Here is a 23,019-nt window from a genome sequence, read left to right on the forward strand (position 1 = left end):
CCCGCCCACCTCATTCCCGATGCGGCCACCCAGCGGACGCACCGCGGCTGCCTCGCTCTGAAGTCCGCCCGCAGCGCGCAGTGAGCCGCCGAGGTCCGGACCGGAGACACGCAGTGGGACGGCCGCGCTCAGTGCTCGGACTCTGGGAAGCGGGCTCTGCTCTCCTTCCTCTGCAGTGTCCGTCTTGTTCACACGCTGGATTGGTTTTTTGGTTTTTTTTTGTTTTTTTTTTGTTTTGTCTTTGTTGATGGTTTGACATTAAAAGCTGGAGTAGGAGCCGTGGAAGAAGATGCACCGGGACTGAGAGGCTGCTCCGTCCTGTGGGACATTTAAGGACGTCCGCTTGTGTTCTTAAGGACACGCATGGATTTACAACATTTCAACTCTGTCGTGGACTAACGCACACGCACCACAGCGCGACGCCCTCTCTCCAATGAAATTTCTCCCTCCAGGATCAGCTGCGGATCGTGAAAGTAAGCGGATCGTGCTCAGTGAGACCCCCGACGGTAGAAACTCTCGTCCCGGTGCCGCGGTGTCTCTGCTGACCCCCCTGGACCCACTTCGGCAGGCAAAGCGGCTTCCTATCCGACTCCTCAAGATGTTGACGGCGCACACTGGACACTTGCTACACCCGGAATATTTACAGCCTTTGACGTCCGCACCAGTGAGCATCGAGGTACTGACTGTCTTTTACACCATATTACACTTTCCTCATTTCTGTTTTCATGGTGGAAATGGAAAGATAGATTTAAATTCCTCAGTAGCTAGTTGAGAAATATGTAGGTTATAAAAAAAAATGGAGTATAATAAAATTAAAGAATAGACATCCTATGTCTTTGACCCCGCATTCAACTATGACCTGAGTTATTAAGAGATGAAATAAGAAACCCACGCTGCCCTTGTCTTGTGTTATTATCATACGAGTTACATAATAGGTTGCTGGTCTTAAATCATAATAACCCGCTCCAGCAGAGAGAACTTCATTAAATGTTTAAATTAGCCCTGAAACGATAAGTCGATTGATTAGATATTGATCAGTCAGAAAATTAATTAGCAACTGCTTTCTTAATAAATTCACTGCTTAAATCTGAGCACTCTGTCCTTCTTTGTCAAATATGACTTAACTGATTTTTTTTTAGGTTTTATATTGTTGCTCTGACAAAACACATTAAAAAAATGGGCTGCAACTGTAATGATTATTATTTTAAAGTAAATGTTTTTATCATTAATCATTCAGTGTGTGACATGCCTGTCTTAACTGCCACAGCCTAAGGTGGCGTCTTGCCTCAGGTCACCTGTCTTGTTTTGTTCATGTTAAACCAGAAGCTCAAAACCCCAAAAAGCTCAGTTTAAATTAAATTGATAAATGATTATTATTTTTTTACTGCTTTTACTTGAAGAAGATATAACAATTAGTCAGGTACTGAAACAGTTGGCAAGTATTTATGTGTTGATCAGCTAAACAATGAATCGACTAATTGTGCAACTCTAATCACACCAATTTGGAGACACATCCTGGAGTTATGGGAAATTATATTGTGCATTATTTTTTACTATTTTCTGACACTCTATCCTTGAAAAAACAACGGTCAGATTAATCGATTAGGAAAATAAAAGTTGCAGCCTTGTTTAGGTTGGTTTACAGGCCTACAGTTGACCACAGAGAACTACTGTTGTTTGGTTTGTGTTATTTTTTACGCCAAAATGTCTTTGGACAGAACACAGTAAAAAAGTCAAGGAGCTAATCAGAGTCTATATTTTGTTGTAGCTGGATGCCAAGAAGAGTCCTTTGGCCCTGCTGGCGCAAACCTGTTCTCAGATTGGTAAACCAGACCCTCCATCTTCCTCCAAGCTGGGCTCATCCTGCAGCCAGGGGGACAAGGAGTCCAACAGTCGGTTGTCTGTCTCCAACCTGAAACTGGGTGAGCACCGCCCCTCCCTGGAGGACAAATCAAGCTTCAAGCCCTACAATAAAGGCAGTGGGGACTGTCGCAGAGAGGGAGTCACCAGCAGCAGCGATAAAGTCGGGTTCAGAGTACCCAGCAATAATGTTACAGCTAACGGAAATTCAGCCAGTGGCCAGCAGTCCTATCCGCCCCACGCTGCTTCACCCAGCTCCAGAGCCGGCAGCGGCTCCCCACCAGGACACACTCAGCAGCAGCAGCCTCACAAACAGAGCCAGTCCCCTGGTGGACAACCGACGTCACACTCCCAGACTCCCAATGGAGAATCTGCACCTGAGCGGGGCAGTCCTACCAGCACGAGCAGCAGCAATAATAATAATCATCCCAAAAAAGACGCTGATGTGAACAAGGCCAACTCGGACAGCCCTCACCATGCAAACTCCAGCCACGTTCGAGCCAGTACAAACTGCAGTAACGGCAGCTCTGATGGTGGTTCCAACCATGAGGGAGGTAAAGCAGAGTCTGCCCAGCCTAACCTTGGCCCTGGACATATTACGCCCATCTCTCCTTACAAGACAAGCCAACCACTCTTCCCACTGCCCTCTTCTAATATGGGCTACCACGGATCTGTGGTGGGGGCCTACGCGGGCTACCCATCTCAGTTTGTTCCCGGGCTGGACCCAACCAAGTCGAGCCTCGGCGTGGGAAGTATGGCAGTCCCAGGAAAGCACCCGAGCTCCAGCCCTCTCACGGGCGCCTCCCCTCCCTCCTTCATGCAGGGTTTATGCAGAGACCCTTACTGTCTAAGCTACCCAAGTGTGTCCCATCTCGGCGGAAGCAACTGCAACTCCTGCATCCACGACCCTTCCTCCACCCTCAAATCAAGTTTCCCATTGGTGTATCCCTCCCACCCGCTCCACTCCCTCCACCAAAGCCCCCTGTCATCCAGCGCGTCCTCCTCCCTCTCTCACCCCCTCTACACTTACGGCTTCATGCTCCCTAACGACCCCCTGCCGCACGCCTGTAACTGGGTCTCCGCCGGGGGGCCGTGCGACAAACGTTTCGCCACTTCGGACGAGCTCCTGGCCCATCTCCGCACGCACACAGCCCTGCCGGTGGGAATGGACAGTAAGATGCTCTCTGTTTCCTCCTCTGGACCTGCCTCCTGCCACCTTCACCTCCCCCACCAAAGCAGCCCAGGCTCCATGTCCAGCTCCCTCTCTCTCAGGGCTCCCCCCAGTCTGGGTTTAGCTCGCTACCACCCCTACAGTAAGGTCCATCTTCCCCCTGCTCCCTCCTCCATCTCCCTGCACTCTCTGCCCACCACAGGCCCGTACTACCCTCATTACGCTCTCTACAGTCAAAGACTTGGATCTGCGTCTGCACTGGGATACCAGTGATACACCATCGGCTTAAATGTTTAAAAGGAATAGTTTGACAATTTGGGAAATGTGCTTATTCGTTTCTGGTGGAGAGTTAGTTGAGAAAATTGCTTGTACTTTTATATCTGTTATGTAAAAGGATACAGTCATCAACTTGTTAGCTTAGCTTAGCACAAACACTAACATGTGGCCAGAAAAAGCAAATCCTCACATTTGAGAAGCAGGAACAAGAACATGTTGATTGTTTTTGTTTGAAAATTGAATTAATTATCAAAAATAGCCAGAGAATTATTTTCCATCAACTAATTGCTGCACCTCTCATGTTAACTAGTATCCATTTGTAGTGAGCTTTTACCTTTGCACAGAGCCAGGCCGGCCAGACTTTGTGCTAAGCTAAGCTCACTATCTGCAGGCTGTAGCTTGATACTAATCGGTCAGACATGACAATGGTATCAATCTTCTCATCTGATTCTCTGCCAGAGAGCCAACAAGTTTGTTTCCCAAAATGTGAAAGTATCACTTTAAGTTTGTATTTAAATGAGGCAAGTTGCTGCCTCTTGTGAGTGGACCGGATTTAAGTGGAACTGGGATCTTAAGTCCTGGATTTTGACTTGAGAGCATCGTCACACTTTCTTTATACGTTCTATATGAGATTTGATGTTTCTAATCTGACTCCACTCCTAAAGAACAGAGGACACACGAGGCTCTTGCATGTCTGCACTTTGCTTGGATACTTCTGCAACAGACATGACTGCCCTGATGTGACTTTTGCCGCCCTGTGGGCTTGGCAAATTGATGGTTGGACGCTGTGTAATAGCTCTTGGATGTTCAGGGTTCTCGCTGCAGACGACGATGATTTAGTGCAGAGAAATGTAGTGTGGCGGGGATAGTAATTAGCTGATGGGCTGATGTAAGCCTGGCCACAGTCGCTTTCTCCCTGCAGGTCATGCATGTAAGCTCAACACAGCATACACACTTAACTGTTTATTCAGCCCCATGGTTTGTGATGATTTGTTTTGGTTCCTTATGTTTTGTTTATTCCTACTGAGATGTTGTATTTATTTTATACTGGGAATCTAGCTTTCATGTTTACTATATAAATCTCTTCTCATTTTACAGTCCTCTGGGCAAACATGTGGGAAGCCAGATGACAGATGTTGAATACGTCGTGTCTTAACACTTCTCCAGAATGAATGTCGAAATCACATCTCTCTCTGAGCTCCTCAGCTTTTTTGATTTCTTTATTTTCACAGCAAATCAATAAAAATGAGATGTGATATTTTTTGTAAAATTGGGGGGTGGGGGGGTGGGGCACCTTGTGGTGGTATCCAGCGAAGGGGTGGGGGGTAATATTTTGTTAAATAAATAAGACTGAAGATGTATTTTCTGTTGTCTTCATTTCTGATTTTGTCACTTTTTTGTCAGCCAACCTGAATCTAAATATCTGACACATTGAACAAAACATGACAGGAGATTCAGTCATCATCAAGAGGCCATTTATTATGTCTTTACTAGTTTCTGTACAGCTTGATGAGGGAATATTAACCAACAAAAGTCATAATGTTTTCTTTGATTTAAACACATTTTGAAGAAACATTTCGACAAATGAGACAAAAAAACAAACAGAAAAACAAAAAAGAGGAAAAGAGAAAACATTTTTTAAATCAGAATAAATATAGTATAGTATATATAGTATAGTACATAATAAGATTCATAATGCAGTTGCATTATGATTCAACATTATCATTCACTTTTCTGTTCTGTTGGTTTGTTTCAGGGGACAAGGACATTATTTCTAATGCCACTTTTGTCACACTAATAATAATGCCTCAAACCTAATGTTTTTATCCCTAGTTTCAATTTGAAGGTTATGCTTTTAATTTTGAAATGTAATTGTTTTACTGTCAGTCTAATAACTGGTTGATCGAGGTCAGTCTGTTGCGTTTGTTCATATTAAATCCCTCTTTACTCATTGAAAACAGTGTAGACGATGTGGTGGTTCTCTTCACCTTCATCTGATGTACTTATAAGTGATATTCCTTGGTTACATAAAGTTTCATTCTTTATATATTTATATCTATATATGTCTTTGTATAACAATACCTCCCTGAAGAACATGTATAATAATTTCCTCACCGGCTATGCCAGTCGACAGAACTCAACCTTTGAAAGGGGGGAAAAGAGATGAAGTAGTGAAAGGAAGACGAATACGTTTGTCAGCGGGGCTTTAGTGGGGAGTGGTTTTGTACAGGGGGCTATTTTTACTGTGAAAGAATCACATGATTGATGACTTCGGGTGTGCTGTACTTCCGCTAATTTTTCACCGTGTTGACAGTGAGATTGTGAGCGGACCAGAGGGATACAGATCACATTAAAGCGACAGCATCCTTATTCCTTGCTCATGGATTTAGCATAGGTATGTGTTTTGAATATATATAAAAAAAAGAGACATCAGTGGACATGGAGACAATATGCAAAAGTCAAACCTATCAGGATGTCATTTATACACACTGTACTGTAGGATCCTGATAAGCATCGGAGCTGCTTCCCGTATGTGTTCTAGATGAAATCTTCCTGACAGTCACTCGAGTTACCGCGACTGCTGCATGATTGGCAGTGGTAATATGCCATTTCCTAGCAACACGAAACTGTGACACCCTTGGTGAAGTATAGATGACCCACGCTGGTCACTCACAGCTCTGACAAGGGACCCACAGGGGTCAAAACAGCCCGTCCCCGCTGTAACAAGAGAAAGCGCTCCTGTTTCAGTGGTCTGAGATGCTGTTATGGGGTGTCTAAGTTCGGCAGGAGGGCATGAGATCCTGTAGGCCCACTCTGGAGGTTTCACGTTGCCCAGATATGTCCCAGAAAACAGACGCACTTAGTTTATTAAGTCTGAGAGAAGAGTTGGCTGCGCTCCAGTCATTCCCAGTCTCGGAGTTGGTCTTATTGTGTGAGAGAGATGGTTTTACAATTTGTCGGGTTTGCTTTTGCTTTTCAAGTATTTCCAGTCCACTGTGTTCAATCTAACAAAGGTGCGCAGCATAGTGTTGGATTGGGATGCCACCTGTTTTTAACCTTGTTGACATGTCCTTATGGTGTTTTTTGATATGACACAACACGTGATGAGCGAAGTAAGCAGTTAACACAGTGGCTTAGTATTTCCTCCTTGGAACTGCAATGAACCAATAACGGCCGGAATTCGATATGTCACTAAAGCTAAGGAGCCAATCCTATCAACGTGTGAGGTGGGCCTTTTTAATATCATTTCACCATAGCATACCTCTGATGCTAATGTATAATGCTGCAGCAAAACAAGGTATATCAGAAAAGAAGCTAGGTGTGGCTAATTATTGGTATTTTACAAGCCAAGTTAGCTAAGGTAGCTACGTCAGAGTTGAACAAGGCTCATTGAATACGTTTCATGACTTAATCAACTTTCTTTCGTACAGTTGTCTCAGTTTCTAGTTCAGATGTGTGTGCCTACTTCTACATTACCACCCGCTATTGTGTAGCTTACAGTAGCTTGCAAAACAGAAAACAAGCAGCAGTTTGTGTGTTCGATGAGCTGCAGGTGAGTGGCTGATGGGTGGGTGGAGATAGAGGCGGGGCTAATTCGAGTCCATGAAGGGATTTGTTCCATGGAAAATTTAGTAAATGTCAGGAGAGAAACTTTACATCAACCTGTCCAAGGACTGCTGATGAAAATGAGCCTTTTACTCAAATCTGACACGTTTACATCATATTGCTATTTAACATGTGTGTTGCTCCTAATAAGTAAATAAAAGTGATAGAGACTACAGACTGTACAAAAATAACTGGGGAGGTCAGAAAAGAGGGAGGTTACATAGTTCTTGTTTTTTCTTTCAGAGGGAGAATGGAAGAGTCTTTAAATGTGTCACTATCCCAGTTTTATATATCAATGAAGCCTGTAAAAGTTTTTAAATCTTGGCTCCATGGCTTCCATGTGTGCCGTGATGGGTCATACCTGTTTTGCAATATCCAGGCGACAACTTAAATATTAGACTGAAAAATACCATCTGAGTCAATTCACATTTGTTTGGGGCAACAAAACGTTGTGGGGCTTAAACTGAGATGATGAACCTGGTAAATTTTATACCTGCTAAGATCAACCCCCCTCCCCACCTGAATAATTTTCATACAGTCCCTTAGTTGTTCATGCAGCCTATGATTTTCTCTCTACTCATTTATTTTCTCTAGTTGTTTCCGCTCTTTTAACCTGTTGACGTTAAGTTGACTCATCATTCATGCCGTTTTCCAGTAACACTTACTGTAGTTAAGAAGTTTGGGCCAAATGTCCTGCTCAAAGGCCACTCAGCAGTTGCTAAGGGAGGGGGTCGAGGTTACTCATTCACTTTTCCCACCCACGTTTCCTCAGTCAACCAGAGGATTCATCCCCCACATAACAACTTTCTCCTGGTCGCCGCTGCCTCTTTTTTTATGAAGCACTCCGACCTAAACCCGGAGTGTAGAGGACATATTTTGCTGTAATGTATAAAAAGTCTCCGGGTATTGCTCTTGGAGGTGAGGGCTGCCTGCCAGGTTGGTCTGAATGAGTTGTGGGTGCAGCCTGACAGCCGCAATGATTAATGATGACAGACTGCGGGGCTGCTCCTTCATTACATGACAAGTCTTTAACCTCTTTTTCAGCCTAAACCAGTTCAAAGAGGCCAAATAAAAAAGGGGGAGGAATCGAGTGAGGTTAGAGTGAAAAGATATCCAAGGATATTTTGTCAGTGAGTAAAGTCAGTGTGTCTGGACTCTTCTTCTTTGTCCTGAGAGACAGTAAAATGGTTCATTGCATTAAAACCATTAAGTGTAGTCAAAAGTGACCAACATCTGCCTCGATGCTCGCTCTAAATTGTCTGTGAGTTACAGATTGCGGACTGCTTCCCAGAAATGGACTCCTCTGCTTTCATTTTGTCTTCTGTCCAATTTTATCACTTCATCCATCATCCTACTATGAGGGCTTTTCAAGTGGTCCAAAAATAAAGAGGACACAGATGTCAGCCATGCTATACTGATGTTTCTAGACCGCCATAAACCCATCACTTACTTCCACCCACAGGCTGGGAGAAATGTTGAAAATACACTTTTCTCGCATACAGAAAAACACTCCACAAAACCACTGTCAAACCGAGCTGATCCACTGCAGTGCTCCTGTGTTAAATTACCCACACCTTATAATAAATTAGGCTGCACTTGAACAGGTATTTTCATTTCTGAAAAGTGCACGTCTAAGGTCTATCCCACATCTCTTTCCTCTTGTCTGTTGTAAAAAAACAAAGTCGACAGAGGGAGTTTAGTGGTGTACAAGAGGGCAAATGCAATTATGGTTTCTCTGCTAATGTGCATGGCCCCAGCTGGTTTTGATCTGGCTGTGCTCTCAGGGCTCCTCGCTCACTTGTCAGCTCTCATGCATCACAGACCCAATGCTTAACGGAAAAACGTGCTTTGGCAGCGACCTAGCAGAGGCCTGGAGGCCAGCGGGTGCTGGTGGGTTAGCCACATGCGGGGGGTGACACCATCCTCTGCCTTCCGCATCTGGATCCTCGCAGTCGCATTTTCTCCTCGGTTATGGTTTTTCACCCTCCTCATGAACATAACTGGCTGTAATTGGCCGGCGTGACCCGGCGCAGACGCCATGCCACAGACTTGGGAGGTCAGAAAAAGGCTCCAAAATACACACACATGGATGGCAGCAGAAAGAAAGAGAGAAAGAGAATGAGGCAGAATGAGATGCTTGCATGGAAATAAGCAGGCATGATTACTCAAATACAGTCATTAAGGAGGAAATGTTGTTTTTCAAGCTGTCAGGATGATTAATGAGAGAGAGCAAATCCACTCAAATGCTGTTGTTTAGTCTAACCACCAGACCTGATCTCTGCCACTAACTTAGATCAGACAGGATGTGTGTGTTCAGCAATGTGTGTGTGTCTGTGTGTTGAATCAGTAGAAAAAGCTGTAAAAAAGGTTACAGAGGAAAACTGCAACTAATGACTGTTTCTATTATCGATTCATTTGCCACCTGCTCCCTCGATTAATCAATGAGTTGTTTGTTCAGCAAAACATCAGAAAATTGTGAAAAATCTCCATCCCAGTGCACAAGCCCGTGACAATGTCTTCACATGCAACCGCAGAGCAAGAACAATGCTTTCTCTTTATTTGCATGTCTTCTACATGGATCATTAACTGGGGTGGATCCTGACATCCAGCTTTAGATGAAGTATTTTAGCACAAATCATACGTGGAGCTATTAGTGAATATTTAAGATCTTTAGGAGATTTTTTCTTTGGAAACAAATCAGATTGAAGCATTAAAAAGTCAGATGGAGGTTGTGTTTTATGCAGCTGATGTTAGCTTACAGCCAGCTAGCTACAGCTGATAAAATCCGACAGTGACAGTTGTTATCTTAGTCGGCAAAACTGATCTTGGTCTTCCAGAAGGTGCCTGAAATCAAAACATTTCCGCGGTATTTTAAATCTGCAGTCGCTGTCATCGGGCAAGAATGAACAGCTTGACAACAGGTGTAACAACAGTAACTAAGATGTTAAATGTTTCATTACAGGGAAAATGTTTCCTGTAATTTAAAATATGTCAGCTTCTTAAGGAAAGCAGTCTGAGAGATGTTTTTCTGGTTTTCCTCATGCGCATACAGATTCATTGAAAAGAGATTTTTATGCTGCAATAGATCACCTGGTCGATCGTGTAAGTGTCAACACATCCTAGAAAATTAGCCGTCTCTGTGAGTCCTCCAGCCCCTACGATGCCAAAGTCCTCAGAAACTCCAGATGTTTCCCAAATTGTGCTGGAAGGCTGATAAGGAATCAGCTTTCAGCAGATGTCTGGACGGGTGATTTAGTGGCTGTGAATGATGAAACAGTGTTTCAGTGTCTCACAGCCTGACTGGCTTTCATCATTATGCAAGCAGCTGCGGGTCGGGGTGACGTTATGTCAGCGGATGGGAACGAGGATGATGGCACATTAGCTTTTTTTTTCACATTTTTGTATCTTTGGGTGTTTGATGTATTTGGACGTGGAGGACAGCGTCTCTGTTTGCTACAGCGTGACTTACAGTGACAGGAATGTGGAACTGAAGCACAAATGAAGTTGAGCTGCAACTAATTATTATTTAGAGGATGAAGATTCATTCTTGACCATGAAGATTGTAGTTTGACAGAATAATCATAACTCAATGTCCATTTACTAGCTTTTCCCAGACTGCAGAATCCAGGTGAAAGCTCTGGTAAGAAAACTAGTAAATAGACCTCGAGTTAGGATTATTTTGTAAAACAGTTTTCATAATCTTTCAATATACCATTTGATTTTCAGAAAGTTCCAATGCTCACAGTGGTGCTTTGAGCTAAAAACCAGGTTTAATGTTACAAAAATTCACTAAACACAAAGTACAACTGACGCTGATGGGAACGTCATTAGTTTTGCAGGTATTCCATCTAAAACCAAAGTATGGCTTGAGGTGAAAAGTCTCAGTTCATCCTGAGGGGAACATGAATGTCTGTGGTAGATTTCTGTGGCGATCCATCCAATAGTTGTTGAGGCATTTCACCTTAAAACCTTAAGGTGATGTCATTACAGTTCATCCTGAGGGGAACATGAATGTGTGTCCAAAGCTTCATGGTAAACTTCTTAGGAAATTATTTGGAAATAAATTGGAGTTACCATAAAATTTTAATTTGTAAAGTAACTACAGGCTTTAAATAAACGTAGTAGAGTAAAAAATACAATATACTCCTCTGTATAGAGTATAGAGTAGCATTAATGTTAAACACTGGAAGAGCTGCAGAGGTGCTTGCCAGGCTAGCTGCTTCCCTCTGTTTCCAGTATTTATGCTAAGCTAAGCTAATCCTCTGGCTGTAGCTTGATGTTCAGCGTAGAGACGTGAGGGAGGTGGTGCCTGACAGCACTCATGACTGACACAAACACTGAGGGAGTTGGACAGATGAGAGCCACAGGCGTTGGGAGTTGGGGGGGGCGCAGGGTCAACACATTGCCCACGCACTGAGTGTGGCCCGGCAGCTGTATGCATAGGGGAGCCTTGGCCTCCTGCTCTGCATGTCAGGGGCCATGATTAATGACCCGCAGGCCTTGCTCTTTACACCCCCCCTCCGCCCCAGAGCAGTCACTGCAGCCACTGCTCATTTAGCTAATGGGCACAGCCACGCACACACACACACACACACACACACACACACACAGGAGACGAGGGCCTACATACAGACACGAAATGAAAGCAGTCTCCCTTTTTACAAAACACCACATACCACCTCTCCAGGTAATTTCAGGGCGAGAGCGATGATATCTTAGATTAGTGTGTGCACGGCTGTGTGCCTGTGCAGTGTCGAGGTTGAGAGGGTGCCCGTGCCTGCGTACTGGTTCCCAGCTTGTCAGGCAGCTGTCGGGGGGTGATTTATGACCACTAGACTCCAACCTGTCTTCACTGCCAGTTCAGTATTGTTACAACTGACAGCTAATGAGGCCAGACATGCTTTCAAGCAGAGCACTTAACAGGACTTCAATCTTCCCCCGTCACAAGTACCATTTTTGCACTCTCTCTCTCTCTCTCTCTCTCTTTCACACACACACACACACACACACACACACACACACACACACACCCACTTTCTCTATGCCTTCCTTGTTCTACGTCTCTGTGGTGGAATATCTGACAGGCTCTGAAAGGGCTTCTGCCTACAGAAGGAGATGTTTCTCAGAAAGGCAGAGGCAGCAGAAAGTGTCCCACGATGCACTGGGCATCAGCTAATGCTCGATATCATCAGGCTTTAAAGGGGCAGCTATAGAAAAATGCTTATTCAGTTTATTGAGTTGAGAGTTAGATGAGAAGATTGAAACCACTCTCGTGTCTGTACGCTCAATATGAAGCTACAGCTAGAGGATTAGCTTAGCTTAGCATAAATACTGGAAACAGAGGGAAACAGCTAGCCTGGCAAGCACCTCTGCAGCTCTTCCAGTGTTTAACATTAATGCTACTTTATACTTTTCACCACATCTCACAGGAGTATATTGTATTTTTTACTGTACTACACTTATTTAAAGCCTATAGTTACTTTGCAAATTAAAATTTTATGGTTACTCCAATCTATTTCCAAATAATTTCCTAAGATGTTTCCTGGAGAGAACTATGTAACTTGGTTGTAATTATAAGTAGTAATAGAATGCTAAATGCTAAGCTAGCACAACACTGAGACCTTTATTCGGAGGATAGTAGCTGTAGATACACATGTAAAACAACAACTAAAATGTGTCTACAAATGACAAATAGCCAAACAAATCAGTATAAATAAAGATTAAAGTTTCCAGTAATAAATTAGTGAGTAATAAATATTCACTGGGGTTTAAATGGAGTAATTTCTTTCGCTGAAATTCACCTGGAATAACTAATAATAATAAACTGAACACAACTAAATGAACTAAAATGACAGTGTCAGAGCTTTGTTCCCATTTTCTGTGCATTAGCACCAAATTACATGATTCTCTAAAGCTGCTCATGCACTTTGGTGCTAAGTCATTTTTTACTGGAGTATTTATTCCTGTGTCTGTGTTGGATGCATCCTTCCTTGGAGACAAATTTCACATTTTTGACATGACCTGCTGCGCTCTGAAGAAAAGACTGCAGTGCTGGAAATGACTGTTTTGACCTTAATTGTAGTTTGTGAATTGGAGTAATTATAAAAATATGTTCTTGGAGATGTGAACAGTGAACGGACGTGAACTCCATGTTTCTGTGTCTGTGAATAATCCTGCATTATAAAATTACTTACAGAGACTCTGGCAGCTTTCTTTAACCCCTTGTTCCTTGTCAGCCATGATAAATGACAGGCTAACTAGCTGCTTGCTCGCAGCGCTGGCTGTGCCATTGTCTCCAGGATACTTGATTAACTCTGACAAGCCTGTTGCAAAACTCTGAACCAACGTTTTCATTAAATGCAGCAACAGCGTCTCCTGGGGGTCGAACTGTGTCATTGTATGGTATCTTGCATGATATTGTTTCAGTGTTTCTAGGCAGAGAACTCATGGATTTTTTCCTCATGTGTGAGTTAGTCAGGGTGCAGGTAACTGCTCAGCCACTCTGCTCAACATCTGCCGTAGTTATTATAGAAGAAACAAGATGTACAGGATATCAACTCAAGAAATGAAACCCTTTAAACAGCAGATGATCCAAACACTGTTCACACCCACAGAACTTTAGTTTAAATTCTAGTGATCTGAAAGTTTCCAGAGTGGATGAATTGTTGGGGAAATGTGTTACAACATGAAGAACAAGACATCTCGACTGTTTCCAGAAATGCATCTTACACATTTATGCATCAGTAATATTAATCTACTGATAAGACATACAATAAATAACACCTCTGACAGGAATAGATAGGCTGCATCATGAGTACTTTTATTTGTGGTACTTCAAGTACATGTTGCCAGTGATGCAAGGACCAGAAAATAGATATAGTCATATAGAAATACTTCTTTACAAGTGCAAGTCCTGCATTAATAAAAGTAGTAGTAGCTGGAGCCGGTTTTAACTACTTTATATATATTTAGGTAAATTATCCCAGATGAGATAAAACTGAAGGGTCATGAGACGATTAATGGGAGAGGTGAGCAAAAAGGAAATAGTTCTGTACAAAGCCTGGATTTTCATTTATTCCTGTGATTTTTCTCTAATCTTTGCTTTGTGGTAAAATACTGGATCATTTGTCGTCCTCTGATTGAACAGTTTAATGAAACCACCTGAGAAGTTCAGAGGAGAAATGTTTCCTCGGTAAAAGTATAAAGTAGCTCTAGCTGAATGTGCTTGGTTACTGTCCACCACTTCATGCTGCTGATAAACTGTATTTTCACAGTGAGGTGCTGACACATGGTTCTTCAGGACCTGGATCCTGACGGTCCACACTTCTGCTGCCCCCTGCTGGAAATCTCTCTCTGATACACTCTGTTGTGACAGATCTGAAGTGATATGAGTCCTGAAAACAGTTGAAAGCAGTTGATCAACAGTGATTCAGCTCAGTGAAGTCAAACAGAAACCAGCAACTTCAAGCTTTTAACGGTTGTTACGCAAAGATTTTACGCAAAATTCAACCTTGTGAGTGATTTGTTTTCATGATTGTGTGTGTTTAGGAAATTGTATTCCCCTGCTTTGAGTGTTTTGTGACAGAGGAAAACTGTATCTCTGTAAAGTTTAGGCCTCTCACAGGATTCAAACCGTGTCAGCCCCAGCAGGAGTGGGCTCCTTCCCTCCTGTTTCTGATGTCGTTCCCGGCTCCTCCCTCCCCTCTCCCGGCTCCTCCTCTGTCGGGCTCTCGGGCCATCGAGCGATCTTCCCAAACTTTCCGTTTCGCAGCTTCCTGGAGCTCCTCTGCTGTCTGAGGGGAGCAGGGCAGCGGTGGGGACCGGTGTCGGGGGATGTGCTGTGAAATGTGAAAGATGGTACTGATGACCGAGCAGGCGGACGGACCTCTGACCCCGGTGGCTCCGCCGGAGCAACTTTTCAACAAGGACTCCCGAGGGACGCGCTCGACGTGAGTGTGGATGAGATGGAGAGGAAAGGCCGGGCTCGCCTCCCGGCTGAGAGCAGGCGGTTCAGGCCTGATGCATTGTGGTTATTTGCATGTGTATCCTGCTTCAACAATGTATTTGAATTAAAGGGCTGTGTTGTTTTTACTGGATGGATGTGACGCGTACGTGGCACGGAACAGGACCAAAGAGGTTCATCTGCATTTAGGAGTTTCAGATGACAAAAGTTTTTTATGGTAGTAATGAATAATAGTGACTCTGCTTTGGCTGTTTTCTGCATTATTTGGAGGTGTGTGTGTGCTGTGTGTGTTTTGATGGAGCCCATCAGTCTGACAGTCTGTTTTCTGTGAGTTTTTCCAGGTGATTCGTGCTCAGGGAGAAACAGTGATGTTGTGTAATGTGTCCAGGTCTGTGGTGGAGAATGGGGGAGAGAGGAGGCAGAGGAGGCGCGGACGGTCACCTGCAGACCTCCAGCTGTGTCTGGACACAGAGTCAGACCCCTCAGAGAGCAGGAAGAAACCAGCCAGCAAGAGGTGAAGAGGCTTATGTATTGTCCTCTGTGGTAACACTTTGCTTTAAAACCCACTATTTAGTATCATAAAGCAATATTTACAGTTCTGACACACTGTAATGTTGTTGTCAGCAGCTTATCAGGAGATTTTCAAGTGGTAATCAACATAATGTATGTGTCAGCAATTATAACTGGACTTACATTATTATAACTGTGTTTTAAATGAATGAAAACCAGACTTCCTTCGATTTGATTTACAAACAGGTGAGAAACAAACAAATTCCTGATTGTTCTGTACGTAGGAGCTTTGTTTTTGACAATAAGTTTAAAGCTGAGTTTTGCAAACAGATCAAAAAGAATATAAATCAAAAAATAGTTTAGTTCATGCAGCCAGTACTTGCCAGTAGTATAAAACAGCCCGAGCTGTAATTGTTTTGACTGGAGTTGGCTTCAGGATCCTCTCTGACATCAGCTGTACGGTGCAGCTCTATAATTTCTGTTTAACTACCGACTACCTGCATGACTGAGGTGCTGTCTACAGATTTGCTGTTGCTGTGTAAGCAGCTCTTGCATAACCACAGGTGACACCGTGCAGGACCCCATGACGGACATTTACTGTTGTCTAATAATATATTCTGTGTGGATCAGAGGAAGCGAGCGAGCAGATCGTGTTTTCTCATGCAGCTGTCTCGCCGGGGCCTCCTCAGGTGTTACTATGCTATTTAACCATAAACACTGATCTCTCCTCTGTCAGGCCGAAACCTGTGGAGCAGCTTTCACCAATGCTGAGTCCAAGTGACTTTGAAACAAAGTTTGAGAGGAAGAAATCGCAGCCCAGCCAGGTAAGGACACATTCGCATCTAACAATTTTCAATAAACAAATTTCACACTTTTTTTTTTTTTTTTTGCTGTTTCATCACAAAAAGTCTGATTTTTTCAGTTATCAAAGACAAATGCCCAGTATCACAAGTTATTCAAGGAAGTCAGCAAAGATGAGTCACTTAAACAAAGTAAGTGTCAGATTGTATTTTTATCTGCATATAGAAGCACAGAAACTTTGGATTGTGGCTCTTAATGTGGCGGGTCTTCATGTTTCGACAGGTTACACTTGTGCCCTGCAGAAAGACATGTTATATCAGGGCAAGATGTTCGTCTCTGATAACTGGATTTGCTTCCACTCCAAAGTCTTCGGCAGAGACACCAAGGTACCACAGTGTAAATTATTTCACTTCATTGCCAGTTCATGTTTTATGGATGAATTCTGCAGTGTAGCATGTTGATGATTAAAAAGCTGATTTTTTTCATCCCCAGATTTCTATCCCGGTGATGTCCGTGACATTTATCAAAAAAACTAAAACTGCATTATTAGTGCCAAACGCTCTTGTGATTGAAACCACAAGCGACCAGGTGAGAGAGGATCATTGAGACCATCAGTTTTTCCCTGTTAGACATCAACATGAAAGTGACGGTAAACTACTGTTTTCCAGCATGTGTTTGTGTCCTTCCTCTCTCGAAACACCACCTACAAACTTCTCAAATCCATCTGCATTCACCTGGAGGTAAGAAACATCCTCTGTAAAACAACAGGATTCAGTTTTTTCTAATAACATTTCACTGTAGTGTGAACATCAGGTGGAGAGCAGAGCAGGTCTGAAACTATTCATCAATTTAATCGATTAGTCAACAGAGAATTAATCAACTTTTTTTTTAGTAATCATTTAAAAACAAACATTAAACATGTGCCACTATTACCCTGACTGTATCACATCAAATATCATATGTATGTATTTTACAGTTTTTGACATCTGTTAATAATCAACAGATTAATCAATCATTAAAATAATCATTAGCTGCAGCCCTAAATTAGAATAAGTGTTAAGCATTTGTTACATCATACTTTATTTTCTATGAAAGAGACTCATGCCTGATTTAAGTCATTTCAATTTGTAATGAAGTTTGAAAACTATTAAGTCAATCGATATTTTAAGCTTAACACAAAAAAATACCAGTAAGTTCACGTTGTATTTGATAAGTATTTTTATATTAACAATGGATCAAATAACAAAACTTGTGAAAGCTCTTGCTCAGAATGATGAAAATGCAAATAATTAAAACCCCACTCTGTGGCATTTTAGTGCCTTTGAGCTGATTGTTTTGGTTTTGCATTCAAACCACTGTCAAGCTTGATTTATAGTTTTATGTTCAGTGGAAGCTACAGAGAACATATGCAATAGCTGACGTTTATTTTCCCAGTTAAAAACCATGTGGGCTGCAACAGATGTGAGTAGCTGCTTGTATTTCTGAAGCCGGTGGAGATTATTTACAGCGGAGACAAAGACGACTCTCTGTTAATAAATGACCATAAACATGGAGACTGAATGCGAGCAGTTTCCCTATTCAGTAACGAGACATAGCAGAATAGAAGTTAGCTGGATGTTACCACAGTTATGTAAGAGCGTCCATAGTCCAGCATCACTCTGTATCACAAGAAAATGAGAAAAACATCAACACAGTTATATAATAAAGCACAATAATGCACAACGAATCCATCTAGTGCTGAAGTGGCGCCATGAAAAGGGTGAAATCTGCACAAGATACAGCAGGACTCCACTGTGCACCATCTGCCCAACATCAAGTAGCAGACAGGCTAAGTTAGCAGCTAGCTGGGGAGCATAGTGGAGCATTTAGCAGCTGAAGGTACAGATATTTACTCAGGAAAAATAACAGCTAAAAGGAAAATGAATAGCTCACATGACCATAAACATGACTCCAAGTAGGTAATAATATGTCAGTGTTGTGTTTCTGCTGCTCACCAAAAAATCAGTTCATTCTTTTTTAAAGGTCCCATATATGGCTGAGAGCGGTGACTGCTTTGTTGTGACATCACAAAGTTCCAGAAGTCCTGACGGCTGGTTTTAAGGCTCAGTTTCTGAATACAGGCTGTGTGCATTTCTCTGTGGACTGAGGCTTTGATACTTTCACAGTGTTAATATAGAACCTAGACCTGCTTTATAATCACAAACACATGGAAATATCACCTTTATATGATATGGGACCTTTAAAAAAGACAAATATTTTGTATGTATTCTTAATACAAAAACGTGTGAACTGTCATTCCAGGTAGATAAGACCTGTAACAGCCCCATCACTTCTTCCTGTGAAAGTAGCTTCAGAGTCAACTGTCCATCGTCGCTTCCTCTGGTCAGTCTGTCCGTCGTCTCTGTGGGATGTTTTCTGGATAGATTTACTGTACATGAGGGTTTTTTTTAAAAACTTTCCACTGTGACAAAAGCTCTACAGAAACACCTCGCTCTCGTGTTATACGATACCCACTCAGTGTGTTGTATCCATGTTATAATTTCCCTTTTGTGTGCGCTGCAGGACTTTTCTGGAGACTTCTCTGACCTCGATGGGGTCGTGCAGCAGAGGCGGCAGGAGATGATGGAGAGCAGCAGCTCTGGGTCTCAGACTCCAGATTATGACAAACTAACTGGTGTGTGCTCCATCTTCTTCCCTGTGTGTGCAAAGCTGCTATATACTTACGTTAAGCTACTGTACACATTATGTTTTGCTTGTCTCCGAATGTGCTCAAGGTGTCCGGTGTCACTGTGGCTCAGACAGTGTTTAGTTTGCAGATAGCTGGAGCGAAGCCAAGTGACATTTGAGCCATCGAGGGTTTGCTTATTGTTATTGTGAAGACAGTTGGCACGAAAACAGCGATGATCCTATTGAATAATGAATGAACTCTTCAGCTTGTCGTTGGTGTCATTCTTAATATCGAACCAGCCTTTTTCAGCTCGCACCGGGAACACGTCGACCTGCCAGGACGTCTGTGATTCTGTTAATATTTACTGGGGCTGGTCACTGGCAGCCGGAGTCACAGGTTTCTCTCTGTTTACAGACTTCACCGGCCTCCCAGACACGTTTCTGAGTGCAGTGAAGAGCGGAGAGGTTTCGGTCCACGCAGACATTCACCTCCAGACTCCAGGCCAAAAACACAGACCCGCCCTCAACAACGGTGCTTTAACAACTGGATCTCTCTGAGTAGAAAGAAGCTTCTGTTGTTTTCAGTTTACCAGAGGGAATTCAGTATCAATGGAAACATCAGTTTTAAGCCAAGAATCACACCACCTTGCTCATTTCTTTGTGCAAAGGAATACTTTGCTTTCTTGCTGAGAGTTACATGAAAATTAATACCACTCTCACTCTCTGTGTGGTAAATATGAAGCGAGGGCCAGCAACTGGTTAGCTTAGCTTAGCATAAAGACTGTACCCAGGGGGAAACATGTCTAAAGGTAACAAAATCCACCCTATCAGTATCTCTAAAGCTAATGAACAAATTATATCCCGTTTGTTTAATCTGTGCAAAAAAGAAGAAGAAGAAAAACTTCATTCTGTGGGTTTGTACGGTGGCCCTGAGAGCTCAACACACTGCAACTGAGGAAACACATGAAAATATGCAAAACAGAAACAAATTCAGAAAACATCTTCATCAATTTGACAACACACCTGCTGCAAATACTCACAACACAACACAACCAATTACAGAAACAGGTTCATCACTTTTTTGTGTCCCCTGGAAACACTTCTGTTGTGTTGCTAGTATTTGCAGTGCATGTCTTCTGAATTTGTTTGTGTTTTGTCTATTTGCAAGTGTGTTGAGCTGTCAGGGCCACTGTAGATTTTTTTTTTTTTTGGGTGGTTAAATACTTTTGGACAGATCCGTTTCCCAAAATTCATTTGTTTCCTTAATGTAAAAAGCAGTTTCAGTGCATCCAGCAACAACCAACTCAGTATTTTGCTTCTTGTACTTACAGGGTCAGCCAAGCCGACCCCAGGAGTCACACTCAAGGACAAATCCTTGCAGTCCGTGTCGCTGCACGCCATCCTCCTAATCTATTTGGTTTTGTGAGTGGCCTTTCATCATGTGGGAATATGAGAAGCCGGAACGAGCGCTTATTTCCATTAGTGGGGCGTGTCAGCGATTGTTCTCTGTGGTTAGAATTTGAATGTTCATCCTTCGCTGTGTTTGTTTGTCTTCACAGAGTCGGCGTTCTTGTCTTGTCCTCCTGTTACATGGCTTTTAAGATCGTGGCTCTTGAGCATCGTTTGAACTCCTTGGTCTCCGTGGGGGAGCACATTCGAAACGAGTAATAGCCTGATCTGCATTTTCTCCGTACAGTCCTCGGTGTCGCAGTTACTGATTTCACTCACACCGCTTTATTTGATTTGGTTAATCGCACATTGTTTGGTGAATGATTCATTCCAAATCTGGTTTTCAGGAATGCAGTGAGCCGCAGGTCTCAGGATGAGCTGAACGCTGAGATCTATGGAGAACTGTCCACCAACCTCTTTAAGCTAGAAAAGGTTTGTCCAACTGTTGTTTTAGCGGCATAGCTAATGTGGTCGCTGAGACCTTCTGTTCAGTGGTTTTTTCCTGCTGACAGTCCGTATGTCTGTTACATGTCATATTTCAAAATGTTATGAATAGATTTTTATACAGGAAATCACAACACTTAGTCAAAGAGGGTGTGATCTCTGATCTCCAAAGCAGTGGTTATCAAACTCTTTCACATCAAGGGCCCTAAACTGACACAAATTAGAGCATTGACTCCCATCTGATAAGATTTTTATGCCTCCACGCCGGTGAAAGCCAGGGTTAGGATGGTTCTCATGAGCACGATATCTCAGTAACGCCTTCAAGGAACTCCTTCAAATTTGGCACAAACGTCCACTTGGGCTCAAGGATGAACCAGCTCGCAGCCTGGCCCTGTCATCTACCCTGTTTGTTTGATCCAAACAAAAACTGAAAGGTGACAACAAGGCTCCAGGAAGTAACTGCACCCAGCCAAGATAAGAGCCTCATCTTCTTATCTAACTCAAATAAACATGTTTCCCAAAATGCCGAAACCTTCCCTTTAAAACTAGAATAAATCCTCTCAGTTGTGTAACAGATATTGACGTCTCCACAGTAGTAAATCTTGGTTTTAAATTGCATGTTTTCAGATGTCCGATGTGTTTTGTCATCCTAGATTCAAAGAAACCTCCGGAAGCTGCTTGAAGAGACTTAAAGGAAGCCTGTCGTCTGTCTGCCTGTCGGGCAGAAGCTTTATCTTTTATTATTGGTTGAACTGATCTGATGCAAAAGCAGGGACAGCTCGTACACAGAGCTCTCCTCAGCTGGCGTGAACTTTAACTTAAATTGTGCAATAAGAGCTTCTCTCCCCTTTTTTCCACTCAGGACTATTCTGTCACTATTTTTAGAGAAAAGGTTGTGTTGGAGGGTAAAACTGAAGCAGCGTGTGAGTGTTAGTGAAGCGACGTTTTGAAGCATGTGTGTGGTATTTATCTGAGAGCTTTTATTTTGCATTTCATTTTAAGGTCCAAAGGTCCTGTTTCAATGTTCCAAACATTTCAGAAAAGGTCAACTTGTGCTGTTCTCGTGTTCTTTTGTTAGAATTAAATTGCCAATAAATTATATTTATGTCATGTATATAAGGCACTCAGCAGGGGATGTTTGTATGATATGTTTTAATTACATTCATGGCCAATTCTTATTGTATTTTTCACTTGTAGTGTGCGGTATCTGAAGGCTAAAATTCACTGGACATCTGTGAATATAGTCAGGCTGCACATGAGACTGAAAACCTGTAGAAATCAACTGCAAATGAGAGTAAAACAGCTGAGTTTAATCTGTGTTTTTACTGTAAATATGGACTTTTTACTAAAACTGTTACGTCACTTTTTGAAGGCCTAACCCGTACTCACATAAATTACAGGTTTATTTGCTTATATAACTGAAGAGATTGATCATAATTTAAATTTTCTGCCTTGTTTTCACCTTCGTCAGCGTCAGAGAACATTTCTGCTGTAACTTTGATTTTGTTGCTGTCTGTCTTTTCAGGATTAATAGAAACTTTCTACATCTTGTTACAACAGCCCTGAAATAAAAGGCTCTCATACACTGCTTCAAGAGTATTTTTATTTATAGAATAGAATTGAATAGAATTCTCTTTGTTTGTCATCACAGAACTCTTTTCCATCCACACAGGTGTTTTCACTTGCGTCTCTCAGGTGGACCTACCTGTTTACAGGGCAACTTTTTGTTCTTATTCCCAACATAACTTCACCCAACATCCCCCTAATTTAATTAATTAGGGGGATAATTAATTAATTTACAAGGTAACTGCAGCTGTCAAATAAATGCAGTGGAGCAGGAGCTGATTTTCTTCTGAAATGTCGAAGAGCAGACATATGAAGTGTAAATATTCAAGTAAAACACACGTAGGTGAAGATTTTACCTCCGTTCTGCAGTAAATCCGCTCCTGCAGCTTCCGAACACAAACATGGTTCAGCTTTTCTTCTCCACATCTGACTGTGTCTATCTGCTGCTCTGCTGCTCTTCACTCCCACTCTACAATGACTCATTTTCATTATTTAGTTTTTTTTTTTTCAGCATCTGATTTATTCTTTCTGTGTCATTTAGAAAACATTAGTGTGGCTTATGTGAGCGCTTGTAGTGCATTAAACAACTGAACAGAATAAAAACAGCAGCAGCTCAACACAAACAGCAAAGAGTAGCATGTAGTTCTCTGTCATCAGCGATCGTAGGCTGGTACGTGAAATAAAGTGTGTGATGGTTTCAAATCAA

General features: G+C 42.5%; 2 protein-coding genes and 1 long non-coding RNA gene across 4 annotated transcripts; 2 read left to right on the plus strand and 1 right to left on the minus strand.

The window, feature by feature from the left end:
* The first annotated feature begins 75 nt into the window (after nucleotides 1–75).
* On the plus strand, nucleotides 76–4,579 carry LOC139611708 (zinc finger protein 703-like). Its single transcript, XM_071466580.1, has 2 exons — nucleotides 76–676; nucleotides 1,769–4,579. The coding sequence occupies exons 1-2, from the start codon at nucleotides 434–436 to the stop codon at nucleotides 3,302–3,304; spliced, it is 1,779 nt and encodes a 592-aa protein (XP_071322681.1). The 5' UTR covers nucleotides 76–433; the 3' UTR covers nucleotides 3,305–4,579.
* Nucleotides 4,580–13,714: 9,135 nt separating this feature from the next.
* On the minus strand, nucleotides 13,715–14,676 carry LOC139611434 (uncharacterized). The gene is made up of 2 exons (XR_011686312.1): nucleotides 14,536–14,676; nucleotides 13,715–14,307 (listed from the first exon to the last, which is right to left on the minus strand). It is a non-coding gene; the product is annotated as an uncharacterized lncRNA (long non-coding RNA).
* A 47-nt stretch (nucleotides 14,677–14,723) lies between these two features.
* On the plus strand, nucleotides 14,724–22,335 carry LOC139611433 (GRAM domain-containing protein 2B-like). 2 transcript variants are annotated; one of them, XM_071466121.1, is made up of 14 exons: nucleotides 14,724–14,862; nucleotides 15,265–15,390; nucleotides 16,123–16,210; nucleotides 16,309–16,378; nucleotides 16,470–16,573; nucleotides 16,680–16,775; nucleotides 16,856–16,927; nucleotides 18,489–18,569; nucleotides 18,750–18,861; nucleotides 19,270–19,386; nucleotides 20,186–20,276; nucleotides 20,414–20,518; nucleotides 20,651–20,735; nucleotides 21,401–22,335. In XM_071466121.1, the coding sequence occupies exons 1-14, from the start codon at nucleotides 14,768–14,770 to the stop codon at nucleotides 21,437–21,439; spliced, it is 1,281 nt and encodes a 426-aa protein (XP_071322222.1). In that variant the 5' UTR covers nucleotides 14,724–14,767; the 3' UTR covers nucleotides 21,440–22,335. The 2 variants fall into 2 exon arrangements, with proteins under 2 accessions (XP_071322222.1, XP_071322223.1); XM_071466122.1 differs by lacking the exon at nucleotides 19,270–19,386.
* The last annotated feature ends 684 nt before the right edge of the window (nucleotides 22,336–23,019 follow it).

This window comes from Trachinotus anak, unplaced genomic scaffold (assembly GCF_046630095.1).
Source record: "Trachinotus anak isolate AG129_WGS33_773 ecotype Australia unplaced genomic scaffold, CSIRO_AGI_Tana_v1 ptg000028l, whole genome shotgun sequence".
Classification (NCBI taxonomy): Eukaryota; Metazoa; Chordata; class Actinopteri; order Carangiformes; family Carangidae; genus Trachinotus; species Trachinotus anak.